Source organism: Thamnophis sirtalis, unplaced genomic scaffold (assembly GCF_051295495.1).
Source record: "Thamnophis sirtalis isolate CommonGarterSnake01/CBP01778 unplaced genomic scaffold, rThaSir2_p1.2 scaffold_7, whole genome shotgun sequence".
Taxonomy (NCBI): Eukaryota; Metazoa; Chordata; class Lepidosauria; order Squamata; family Natricidae; genus Thamnophis; species Thamnophis sirtalis.
The window spans coordinates 61,402,938-61,416,576 of NW_028261387.1; the positions used below are offsets into that span (position 1 = coordinate 61,402,938).

Genomic DNA, 13,639 nt, shown 5'->3' on the forward strand with positions numbered 1-13,639 from the left:
ATCACTATTCTAATTGATCACAGCAAAAATAAGAATTTGTCCATCAGACCCTATCCAAACTATAGGCATCTCTAGGGGGCACTGCTTCCATCCCCCAGTCTCATACACAGCAGTTTTAAAAAGATGATGGCTAATTTTAATTCTGCTTACCCTGAAAAAAACCCCAAAAATAATATGATCAGCAAAATTTACTTTTCCTTCTTCCAGCTAACCTTAGACATGATATGACAATTCCCTCAATGGTTTATTATCTCACCAGGAAAGATACCTTACTTGCCAAACTTTGCTTTTAGTGGAAAGAGATTCATTCTTTCTCATTAGAACAGTTTCACCTTAGAGTAGTTCTGTTTTCAAGATGCAGGTCTAAAATTTAAAAACCGAAACTCATGTTTGATTTCAGAACTTCACTAGTATGCATTAATGATGCTTGAAATCGTCTATCCTTGCCAGCTGGCAGTATTTAAAGCTAAGAGGCACAATAAAGGAATTGGGAACAGGTTTCACTTACCCCTTTTCTTTGTAGAACACGCTTGCATCAAACATATTTGCACAGAAAAGTTCCATTAAGTCTATTTTTTTCTGATTAAGCATATAAACAATTACATAAGCTTCTTCAGAGCGAGTGTTGAACAATTTCAATACTCCCTTTGTGTAGTTAGGGCCAAAGTTCCAAGCTGATAGCTCACCTATGCACCCAGTGAACCAAGGTAAAATTACAGCCACTTAGATGTAATTTAAACAAGAAAGGGGATTTGGGGAAAGCATACAGAAAGCTTTCAACTGTCTTCTTTCTTTGCTTGGATATACCAAGGCAGCTTATTTTGAAGCATTTAAGCAGGTGGTAATGTTTCTCCCTCCTCACTAGTTGTACAGTGAGTTAATCAGGTGAAAATGGGTAGAAAAGAATACAAAATGCCTACAATATATTGATTGAAATGCTTTAAGAACTAGAATCAACTATCTTAACTCAAATTGTATATTTTTCAACTGTATCAATCTGTCTATCCTTTGCACTAATTCTTATCTTTTGAAAGAAAGAGATCTCACACAAGAAACTCAAAAATCCTTCTGGCTTCACTTTCAGGCATGGGTTCTTAGTTTGATTTGTACAAGTGGAACAAGCCGGCCTTTGATTACTTTGGTCCTTATTTGCAGTCTAAATGATGCAGCAATGATAAAGATGACCTCACTCCTAATTGGAAAGGTTTTTTTTTAATATTCTAACCTAAGAGGGGTTGAGAAACAAACTATTCTTTGAATATATAGCACTACTCAGTGAAGAACCAGAATGGAATGCTTTTTGTATTATCACACTGCTTTTTGTTAGGCCCTTACAGGGAACAAAAACTAGCACAGACAAAGCAACCCTTGAAGGCAATGCTGGCAGATGGTTAAAGTTATAATTTAGGACCAGATGCAAGACAAATAGGTACAGTCGGAAAAAAACTGCTGAATATACAGGAACCTTAGATTTCCTGTTTCTTGCTCCTCTGAAAACTGTCTGATTTAAAAATCTGTTCCTATTGCATCTATACTTACACAACTACTAGTCAGATACAGGTCTGAGCTCTGCTCACTCAGCTTCTTAACTGGAAACCATTCTTTTACTTCTATCAACCCCAATCAGATATTCCCCAGTGACATTCCAGACAAAAGCAATTCTGTGGTCACCGATAGCAAAACCACGCTCTCAAACTTTTCCAGACTCAAGGCTTTGATATTTCACCCTCTTTTCATTAACTCTAATTCAATATTTAGCTCTAAAAAGCTTTTATTTGAAAAACTTACTTCCTAGCCCCCATTTAACCTCCTTCCACTACCATCAGTCTGAAAATGTATCTGTATCGGGCACTACATAAAAACAGGGGCAGGGTTTTGTTTTTTTTCAGAGATCAGTGCAAGCACTAGGTAACAAAGATAATATGGCTTGACTTTCTGGGATTAGCAAAAAATAATAATGAATGGTTTGGCAGCCAGACAAGAGAAGAAGGCCCTGCTGTTTTTGATAAATCTTTGGTCTTTTGGTTGGAATGGATTCACTTTCCCACTAATTTCTGGCTTTGCTCCCTTAATTAAATGTGACGGGAGGTGGGTGGGGGATGTCTCCAACCGATGGTACTTATTTTTTTTAAAAATTAAACTTCCTTAAGATACTTATTGCTGGCCACTAGTTGGACCTTCCTGTTGTTTCTAACCCATCACCTATCTAAAAGTTCCTGCTCTTCAGCATTAGAAAAACACACAGTCCTCCGTCTCAAGCATTTTCTTCACATCCTTTAAGTTCCAAATTCGTAAAAAATAAACATTTTCTACCAATCAATCTGCAACACTCAACAGATTTAGTCTATTGTGGTTTTAAAAAAAGAATGGCTGTAACAAGGGATGATAGCAAATGTTTGCAATTCAACCCAGGCCTATCATTTTTATCTGATTTACAAAGCTGCCTGAGACATTTGACATAGCTTTTTTTCTGATGCATCTAAGCTTGGCACTGCTACCAATAAGATGACTATCTTATAAAGAGTGAAATGTTCACATAAATTGATAGCTTGTGAAGCCTAGAATAAATATCCCATGATGTTTGGCTTTTTCCCCCAAGAAAAAGAACATTTTGCACTCTGCCTTCCACAGAAGCATTTGTAGATTTCATGCTCCAATGATCTTCTGGTACCACTCCATTGTTCGAATTAAGAACAAAACATTCAAAGGTTAACAGAAGACCCACCATGTTAGATAGCTAATACAGGGCAATTATCATTTGGCAACTTGTATGTCTCAAACCATAGTCCTCTCATTACAGAGAATTAATCCACCAGTCAGCCACATCTTCAGAGATGTCCCAGTGCCAATATTGCTTTTCCTGAATATTCCTGATAGATGGCTCATGGCCAAACCTCACTGAATTCCGTTTTTCAGGAGTTTCTTTTCATACACCTTGCTTCCTCCCCCCCCCCAAAGCAAGCACAGTGTATCTCATCATCTCACATTTTCAGGCTCTGGTATCATCCTGTAGCACAAGGTCTCACTTAAGGAGGAAACTCCCAAAACAAGCAAAAGCAAAGCTGTTTTGTGCTGTTATTTGTGGTGGTCTCAGAAAGACCCAAGTAAAAAGCTTGCTGTACACTTGAAGAGAATAACACAGAGAGATGGTGGAACATGCAGCAAACCAACTACTTGGAAGAATATGAAAAGAAGGAACCACCATGCTTTTAAACCACTTCCTCCTGGATACTCTTGAGTTCACCTGGATTCCTTTGCAGCCATCAAAGAAAGAGTGTTGCAGCTTAAAGAAGAGAACAAAAACTAAATGTTGCCTAACTGAGGTATTGATAGCTCTGGATCACTTTGAATGTTCATTAGGTGATGTTGGAAAATGGAGCTGCCTATTTGTTTTTCCCAAGAGCTGCATCCACCTCTTCTTCAGGTTTCAAGGAGTGCCATTGGGCAATGGGGCGGCGAGGGTTGGCGAGCATGTCAGACCAGTGCCTGAGCTCAGTGCCTGAGGAATTGTTGCCAACAAAGACTTTTCCAATGGCTTCATTCTTTCCCAACTTGTCGTAATCCAGGACAGTAATTACAACTTGCACTTTCTGGAGAGAAGCAAGAAAACAGAGATCGTTAGTAAGACCAAATTAACAGAAGAACAGAGTTGGAAGAAACCTTAGTAAAGGTAAAGGTTCCCTTTGAACATATGTACTAGTTGTTCCCGACTCTAGGGAGCGATGGTCGTCTCCATTTCCAAGCCAAAGAGCCAGCACTGTCTGAAGATGTCTCCATGGTCATGTAGCTGGTATGACAAATGCCGAAGGCACATAGAACACTGTTACCTTCCCACCAAAGGTGGTTCTTATTTTTCTACTTGCATGTTTACATGCTTTTGATCTGTTACTTGTTCCTGCTAGAAGCTGGAACAAGTAATGGGAGCTCACTCTGTTATGCAGCACTAGGGATTTGAACTGTTGAACTTTATGATCAACAAGCTCAGTGTCTTAGCCACTCAGCCTCCGCCTCCCTCGGAAGGGACCTTGGAAGCCTTCTAGTCCAAGCCCGTGCTCAAGTAGGAGACTCTATACCATTTCAGACAAATGATTGTCTAATCTCTTAAAAATCTCCAGTGATGGAGCACTTGTAACTTCTGAAGGCAAGCCATTGCACTGATTAATTGTTCTGTTAGGAAATTTCTCCTTCTTTTCTAGGTTGTTTCTCTCCTCTCTAGGTTGTTTTTAATTCATTGTGTCTTGCCTGCCTTCAGGAGCTTTGGAGAATAGATTGACACCCCCCCCCTTGTTCTTTGTGGCAGCCCTTTAAATATTGGAACACTGCTATTATGTCATCCCTACTTCTATTCATTAAAATAGACATACCCAATTCCTGCAACCGTTCTTCATATGTTTTAGCCTTTGGTCGCCTAATCCAGTGTTTTTCAACCTTTTTTGTGCAAAGGCACACTTTTTTCATGAAAAAAAATCACGAGGCACACCACCATTAGAAAATGTTTAAAAAATTTAACTCTGTGCCTATATTGACTATATATAAGGTGTTTTTCCCACGGCACACCTTACACTATGTCACGGCACACTAGTGTGCCGCGGCACAGTGGTTGAAAAACACTGGCCTAATCATCTTTATTCTCTGCACTATTTCTAGAATCTCAATATCTTTTTTATATAGACCAAAACTGGATGCAATATTCTAAATGTGGTCTTACCAAAGCAATATAGATCACACTTCATGTGATCTTGATTCTATCCCTTTATTAATTCTGCTTAGGACTGTGTTGGCTTTTTCGGCAGCTGAGCACACTGCTAGCTACTAAGATCTATGAGATAATTCATGGGCAAAGAGGAGAGATCTTGAAAATATACTTGAGTATTTTCTCAGTTGTAGCTGGTGCTGGAAAACATGTGTTTGTTCATCCAGTTTTTTTACATGAATTGATGCTGCTTTATTTCTGGTTGCTGTTTTCCTGGTTTTAATATTTTAATCTGTTGGTTTAATGTTATCATTCTAGTCATTTGCTCTGATTTTATTATTTTAATCTTATTTTGTACCCCACACTAGAGTTATGACTACAATAAAAAGTGAATAATACATGTTATAGTTCATTTACTAAATTAATAAAATTAAATATTTAGAGCATTCGGAAAATCTCCAATGAGAAGATTTAAGTAGAAAGAATTCTTCATGTAAATATCATTTCTAGCTGAAGCTAGGCTAATGTTTCTCCAAAGAGAAAAGAAATACTATTTTCATGATAAAGCTAGGTTCCGTACATGCTGATTTTGCAACTTCAGATTTAAATACAAGAGGAACAACTACACATTGTGTGTGTGTGTGTGTGTGTGTGAGAGAGAGAGAGAGAGGGGGGGGGAGAAATGTATTGTACGAATTGTTAATATGATTGACAACATCAGCAAAGATGTTTGGCTAAGGGCTTCAATAGCTAGCCAACTAATCAGCTTCCTTGCCTGCCTACCTCTGCTTTATAAAAACTTAAGCCTTCACAATGTAAGTCCTCTGTATTTGGTAAGACTATTAATTCCCCAGATTCCCAACCAGCATGACCACAAACCTGAATGTAACCAAGTGGATGCAATATACAGTTTCCCTTCCTTGGTCCCAGTGCAGTAGAGACTTCAGAAAGATACATAAATTAAACTTATATCTTTACAATATTTCTGTCCTAATGAGCTCCACAAAAGATCTGTCTGATACAACAGAATATTTATAAGGATCAGTGGATTCATGTTCAACTCTTCCCTGCTCCTTCCGGAAAAGTTCCCTGTACAACCTTATTGTAAGTAAACTTTTATTAAAGGGGCATACAAGTAAAAGAATTAAAGAGAAAGGCAATCAAGAAGTGCTCCAAACACACATCCTCTAGATATGTCAGATTACACCATCTCCATCCAGCATGGTCAACTGATGTCATAGCCATGATGATAAGTTACTCAAGATACTGGGGAGACACCAACTGCATTTGAACCCATTTCCCTTCCAAGGTTCAACCATCATTGATGGGCAACTGCCTGTGTCAGATTATGGACCTGCCTCTTGTGCTTTGTGAAGCAGTGGGAGACAATGGAGAAATATGTCAACTCAATGTTTTCTTGGAGCTGCCTGCATCATCCCACACCCTCAAATGAGAAACATGAGAACCTGTATCTGCTCAAAGGGAATCTCAAAGCTGAAAGATTCATTGAAATAAGGGTTCAGGGTCTTCTTCTTGACTGTAGTCTTCTTTTTCTTAAGCCTTTTGCCATTCTGCAGCAGATGAATTTTCACATAAGGATCTGAAACATAAGAATATACAATCATAACTAGATAAATACATAGACAAGCCACTCAAAAATATAAACAAAACCTGAAGAACAGGATATCCAGAAATTATATATCAGATACAAAGTGAACGAAAGGACAATTTCCCGTTCTCCAAATATTTGAACCAAAGGTTACTCTATGAAACCGAATTGTTCAAGAATCAGAATAGAGAAAATATTTTTTTAATAGGATATGTTATTGGACTTCAGAATTTGCTACCACAAGATGTAATGCTTTTGCAAGTCAGTTTGGCTGACTTGCAAAAGGGTTGAACCAATTCATGGAAGTCATGGATATTCATGGCTGTTAACCTTGATGGCAGAATGACTGCCTATGAAGCCTTCTGCAGGGACACTTGTTGTGTAGTTAGTTTGTTAATGGGAGAAAAGATTACTGGAGTAGATGGATCAGAGTTTTGATCTAGGAGGGCGCTGCTTCTGTTTTTATGTTTTCTGCAAGATCCTGATATAGTATTTTTCCATCAAGGCTTCAGTACATTTGCACTGTTCTCTAGGTTTTCAACTTGTTCTCTAGATTTCCAGGAAGTCCTATTTATTTATTTGTTTATTGATTTAGCCTATTTACTGATGCTGTTACTTAATTTGGGTAATGTAATGTCTGCAAGAAAACAACCAAGAGAGTGGCTTGCACCAGTTCCTCCTTTCCCCCCAGTTTTTTGCCTTGCTTTAGTCCAGGGTAGTGTTTTATTTCTTTCCTACTTTGTCAGAACTTTGCTTTCTTTCTTTTCAAAACAGTCTTTCTACTTAAAAATCTTTTCCTTTTATCTTTCTTTGCATGAATACTGGAAAGCAGAAAAGAAATCATGTAAACTTTATTAACGTGAATTTTTAAATCACCGAAGACAAAAGGTTCCATTGCTTCTTCCAAACCCATAATTGCAATAACCTCTAAGAATTCAGATAGTGAGTCACCAGACCACACACAGCTTAAATATGTTTTTATTTTATGTTTGGATAATTATTCAAGTTTGAGATCAGAAGAAAAGTTATATAGCAGCTATCAGGATTCAGTATAGAGCAGCACTTTTCCTTATGTTATTTTTTAAAATAGATGTAGAAAAACAGTCCATTTTCCTTAAAGGTACCAAAGGGATTTCAGTGGTCTGAAGAGCCAAGGTGGCGCAGTGGTTAAATGCAGCACTGCAGGCTACTGCTAGATCAGCAGGTCAGTGGTTCAAATCTCACCGGCTCAGGGTTGACTCAGCCTTCCATCCTTCCGAGGTGGGTAAAATGAGGACCCAGATTGTTGGGGGCAATATGCTGACTCTCTGTAAACCGCTTAGAGAGGCCTGAAAGGCCTATGAAGCGGTATATAAGTCTACTGCTATTGCTATTGCTATATGGTCTGAGATTAAGGCCATGTGATTCATAGAAAGGCTATAGAGAACAGGGTGTTCAAGGACTGTACATTGTATGGACAATGTTTTTGAGTCACCATTCAATAGGTTCAGGAAAAAAGAGCCTCAGGTTTGTTCTTACATTCAGAGCCAGGCTTTGTGTACTTAGTTGCCAAACATCTGAAGTGAGCTTTCCCTGCATATTCTATCATTTAAAACTATGGTTTTGCTAAGAGTTACTTCTACTTGATTATGAGAGCTCTGCCTTGATGATGCAATAGTAACTTTGCATGTTCAAAAAGGAGAAAGTAATCTTACAACTCCATGTTTTATTCCTGAAATAGGAATGAGCACTATGAGAAGAGCTCATATCTGACAGCCTTTAACAAGAAGCAATTTTCCAATACTTGAAGGACTGTCAACAAGGAAGAGGGTGTGGATGATGTTGAAGGGTAGAACAAGAACCAGTGGACAGATCACATAGGGAGTCCACATTTGAAATTACGAGGAATTTTTTTGACCTTGATAACTATTAAGAGAAGTGGAACAATTTGTCCTTGACATTGTGGGCACTCCAGGACTATAGGTTTGCAAGCAAATGTTGGACAACTATTTGTCTAAGATGGTATAAAGTTTCTTGTTCCAGTGGAGGCATTGGACCAGAAAACCCATGAGTCTATGAGTAAAATGTATTATATTGGGATTTGCATTTTAAAATATTCAGAAGTTACAGCAGGTTGACTGGTATTTTATGTTTTTTAAGTATTTTAGATGGTATCTTATGATACCTACACAGACACTTCTATACTGATTGCCAATTCCTTACCAAGCATGATTTAATATATTTGTATTTATTTTAAAGTCATCAATGGCTTAAAGTTTGACTATCTAAAAGACTACCTCCATACTATGAAACTATTGATGGTTAAGATTTATAAGACATCTTCTGAAAATGTCTATCTGAGACTCATCTTTGTGGCATACTAATTTGATGTATTTGCAAGCTATCAAATGTACATTTGGCTATCAAATGTATATTGTTCTATGTTCTCCCAGTTTTTAAAAGCTGGTCTGATCAGAATGATTTTAAAAATAGATAATACTGTATATGTAGCTAAGGGTTGGCATATTACACTGTTGGTGTTCTCCAAGTTGGTGTTTGGCTTCCAGATGTTTCATTAACACATTAACTTTACTATTGTAAGAATTTTGGAGAAATGAAGTTTATTGGTTGGCAGGGGTTGTATCTGCTTCTATCTTGCCCTCTCTGAATGTGCTTGGATTCTTTCTCTTGTTGAAAAAATTACAATAAGAAACTGGAGGTGTAATTTAAAATACAAATTGACAAGAAACCCCAGTGGTACTGCTATCTTCCCTTCCCATTCAGCCTTTTGCCCACATTCCTTGTATATCTTAGAATCTAGCTGCTATTCATAGATATTCTCTGGCAAGCACATGCGACTGTTTCCATGTCAAAAAATTAAAGAAGCTTTGAACTCAAAGATTTTGCAAAAGAAAGTAAGCATATTATCTAGTCTACAAACATACACAGACAAATGCTAGATAGCAAATAGTACTTGAGGTTTTTGTATCTCTGCTGCTCTCTAATGGTCTTTTTGACTACAGAATGCGCGAAGGAGAACCATTTGTTTGTATTGACAGATATCTGAATAGCTCAGAGGACATATCTAGTGGGTATGTTGTTGATCTTCACTCACCAGAAAGTCCTCCAACATCCATCTTTTTCAAATTCTTGGCCTCCAGTATGCAGACAGTCAATTTCCCAGCAGTGGGTACATATCGTAATGAGATGCAGATGTCTCCCAATTTCTCTGGCTGTTGAGGGAAATTGGGAAAACAATGAACTCAAAGCTCCTACTGTGTCTCATGACACAGTATCTCATCTGTGCCTACGATAGAAAGAAATTATTTGTAATGTGTTGTTTTGAGGCAGTTTTTATATGTGGGCGGCCAGCAGTCTACTGTTGATTCTGTTACTCTACCTTTGGCTGGAAAAGTGAATCTCCTTGTGCCAAGTGCGTAGGATACAACCAGATTACTTAGTTTCCCAGAAGTGCCCTAGAAACAGATGGCTTTTTAGATTACCTTATCATAATCACTGCTTGTCCTTGATCACACTGATTGGGGCTAATGGAAGCTGTAGCACAAAACATATTATATGAAGTTGTTAGTTTTGGAGGACAATTTCCCCTACAAAGTAGATGCAGTGGCTATACATGTAGGGATTAAGTATGGTTCAAGTGCCTAAGCATGGGGAGTTCTAGCTAGCAGGGATTTTTGCTTCTAAATTTGGTTATCTGTAACTCTTTTCCCAAGACCACGAGACTGTCACAAACTTTACCATCTCTAGGTTCTTTGTAGAGAAGGTTAAATCTACATTTCACAACTGAAGCTCAAACAGCAAGTGGAGGAAACACTTACCTCCTCTTTTTCTGCACTCTCTAGGTCCCTCCATTCTTCAATGGGTTGTCCTAAGTCCACAGTATTCATGGGTACCTTGACTTCCCCAATGATATCATGCTTAGAAAATCGGTCAAAGTCATAGATGGCCATCACCAAAGTCTTCCCACCAAGCTCTTGGTACGGAATCTGTTACAACAAAGTCAAGAACCTTTTTCAGTAATTTAGCATTTCTGTGGAGCCGTGGTGACCCAGTGGTTAAAATGCAGTACTGCAGGCTAACTCATTGTTCACTCCAGGAGTTCAATTCTAAATGGCTCAAGGTTGACTCAGCCTTCCCTCCTTCCAAGGTCGGTAAAATGAAGACCCAGATTGTTGGAGGCAATATGCTGACTCTGAAAACCTTTTTAGCAAGGGCTGTAAAGCACTATGAAGCAGTATATAACTCTAAGTGCTATTGCTATTTCTACCATTTGAAAAGAAACATTGATAAACCTTTTAGAAAGGTCTTGTGTAGCCATAATCTATCTTGGGTGCAAAAAAACCTGCATCTCCACTACATGACAACAAAGAAATAGAGAAGAGACTACTACTTCATTAGCTGCCTAATTTCAAGAAATTTGATTAATGCCCTTGCAAAAGAGGAAGAAAACAGTGAAAGCAATGTACAAATGCCTGGAGAATTACAAAGAGTTTTGGCGTTTCTAAACTGACATTCGCATTCTGATTCCAGGATTAAAAATGGTCAGTCACTTTTGTACCAAGGAAAGAACAACTTTTCAAAAAGTAGAAGCAAGTGGTTTTGGCTCTCTTGCTTTAATTTTGAATATATTCACTATTATGAAATAATGGTGTCCTGAAGTACTTATTCATTAGTTTTAGGTGGAAATTCCCTTTTAGAGTACCATTCAAGAAGTAATCAACTTTTAAGATTTCAAGGGCATCACATTACCTTTCAAGATAAACTAGTACAGAGTTTCCTTTCTTTTTTAGTACTCTTTAAAGAGGAACGGGGTTTTTTTGTACTAATACAAGCCATCTCCCTGCATCTAAAAGCCTTAGAAAAAGGACCAGATCTTTGTGTAGAAAGATCTTTGGCTTGACGTTAGCTTGTTTTGCCTCAAATTATTTCTTATTTTGCCCTTGTTTTTAATTTGTTGTTTTAAATAATAGATTGTCTCCAAAATATTTTGAATTTTAAAAGAAGAAAGCATTATGATTAAAATTTAGTTACTAATTAAAAATAAAACCACTCCACTAGTATGTTGAGTAAATATGAGAATCAGCTTAATAAAATGCACTCAAAATTTGCAATACAAGAGAAGAATGCATAAACTACTTAATATCTGGATTTTAAAAACTCCATTTATTCCCTATAATCAAAAAAGCCTTGTAGCTGTTAACGAATGGTCTAAAGACAGACATTCATATTAAACTATAGAAAAAATGGACATGCCCACTTTCTGTTTAGCAGAAAGTCATAATGACATAATATTGCTTATATTCTCACATGTTTACTGTATGAAATGTCAAAGGAGTATTTATTTCAATAAAGGTTCAGACATAATACATATTCAACTGTTTGATGAAGTAATAGAGGCATCCTTGCTTCTAAGGCAAAGTGAAGGTCCTGGGCACTTGGAGTTAGGCAGTCAAGCAGGTCTTCTAGCCTAATCGGGCTTTTGAGCACATGCGCTCAAATAAGACCTCCCCCCCAAAATAAGACCTCCCCTAAAATATTGCAGCACAGCAGCAACCATGAGATGATCACGCTCACTGCTTCCTGAGCCTCAAAAATTATAAGACCTCCCTGAAAATAAGACCAAGTTCTAATTTCGGGAGTTAAAAGAAAATAAGACCCTATCTTATTTTTGGGTAAACATGATAGCTACCTTTTTCTCCCACATCACTAACTAGAGGAGAACAGTATTTTTCAAAGGTAAAGGCTGAAGAGATTTCAGTGTTGACTTTGACAAATATTATATCCACCTTTATATTATGTTCATATTCAAAAAGATTGGCATATAGAATTTAGAGGACATCTAAACCACTTTGTCAAGACAAATACACTAACCAAGATATATTGGCATATACCATATAATTGATAGCACGATGCGTAAAATTTATTCATAGTGCTACTACCATCTATTTCCTAAGACATAATTGCTAGAGTCACGTATTGTTTAGATAACCTTTCCAGTACCCTGGCAGTGCTGAGCCCTGTCAGCCATTTTGATTCTTGCTATTAAAATTTCAGTCAGCCTTCTTACTCTTTTTCTCAATTATGTTTCAGTACTATTTCTCATTTACTGGTAGGCTGTTATAGGAATACTGTCTTCTATTGCTTAATATGGTCTCAAGTGTTAGTTTTGCCATCTTCAGTTCCATTTGCGGTGAGGCAGGGTATTGATCACAGATGTATACAAATTATTATGAAGGCAAAATAGCTAGGCCAACATACTAACCATGCAAAGACCATCCAGGTTAGAAATCTTACCTTAAAGACAAAAGTTTCATTATAGGTTGGATTGAGGGTCTTCTTTTGTACTTTGGTCTCATACTTCTTCTTTTTGTCTGGAAGTATGAAGACTTTGACATAAGGATCAGATGTACCTCCCATATCCAATGCTGGCAGTTCAGCTGCTTGGAGGATTCCAACAGTCAGCTGTTTGAGAAAGAAAGAAAAAAAGGGCTTGAAATTGCATGTTCCAATCAAAGTGGGAAACAATCTGATTTAGTCCTTCTATCGTTAATGTACAACTCACTTATATTATTATCTGGTTCCTAATCCTCCTTTCTGTTATTGGGGGGAAGGGGATGGAGCTGTTAATGCTACATTGAACTTCATTTGAAGAAATGCATATGATTAATGATTAGGCACAAATAGAAAATTTATTCTAATATCTTATGATTTGTGAAAATTGCAGTTTAGAAATATTCAGGTAAGCCATTCAACTGGTTTATCAAGAATTCCTAGGAATTTGCCTTCTAGATAGAGAAATGTCATCAAGTATTTCTTTCATGATATTATGATCACTGCACTATCAAAAGTGTATATACTCAATCCTTAAAAAAAAGAAAAATAGAATTTGAAATAGAATAAAAACAATAAATTAAACATTGTGGCAATCTGATGCTTACATTCAGCACTGAGCTATTTATCTGCTAAGACAAGAAGATGTAGAACCTTAGTAACACTTTATGTATGATGGATATTTTTCACAGGTAACTGCATAAAAGTTGTCAGCACACCCCAGGAGTTTACCTAATAAGGAAGTCTTAAAATGGACTTACTATTCCTGTAATGAAAACATTATAGAAAGACATGGCTAAAGTTTCTATATCATAAAACCCAAAGGGGTAAATATACTATGTTCACTTATACCTATATTCGTACATCCTGGTATATTTTGAAAATCTTCTTCCACTACTGCTGTTGGCAACATGTCAAAATCCCAAGGAGCATGTTGTTAATTTTTGTGACACCAGGTGGTAAAATATGGAAACCCATATTTTTAAAATACAAGAATCAACCAGTTT

The 13,639-nt window shown here is 37.2% G+C and overlaps 1 protein-coding gene across 2 annotated transcripts in view; it reads right to left on the reverse strand.

Annotated features, from left to right (window-relative positions):
• Positions 1 to 3,383: 3,383 nt before the first annotated feature.
• SYT2 (synaptotagmin 2) overlaps positions 3,384 to 13,639 on the reverse strand; it is a 135,926-nt gene continuing 125,670 nt past the window's right edge. For both annotated transcript variants that reach the window (XM_014053941.2, XM_014053943.2), the window contains exons 7-11: positions 12,597 to 12,764; positions 10,121 to 10,288; positions 9,397 to 9,514; positions 6,160 to 6,293; positions 3,384 to 3,590 (exon numbers count right to left, since the gene is read on the reverse strand). In XM_014053941.2, coding sequence (XP_013909416.2) covers positions 3,384 to 3,590; positions 6,160 to 6,293; positions 9,397 to 9,514; positions 10,121 to 10,288; positions 12,597 to 12,764 — 795 coding nt within the window. The remainder of the gene's footprint in view (positions 3,591 to 6,159; positions 6,294 to 9,396; positions 9,515 to 10,120; positions 10,289 to 12,596; positions 12,765 to 13,639) is intronic.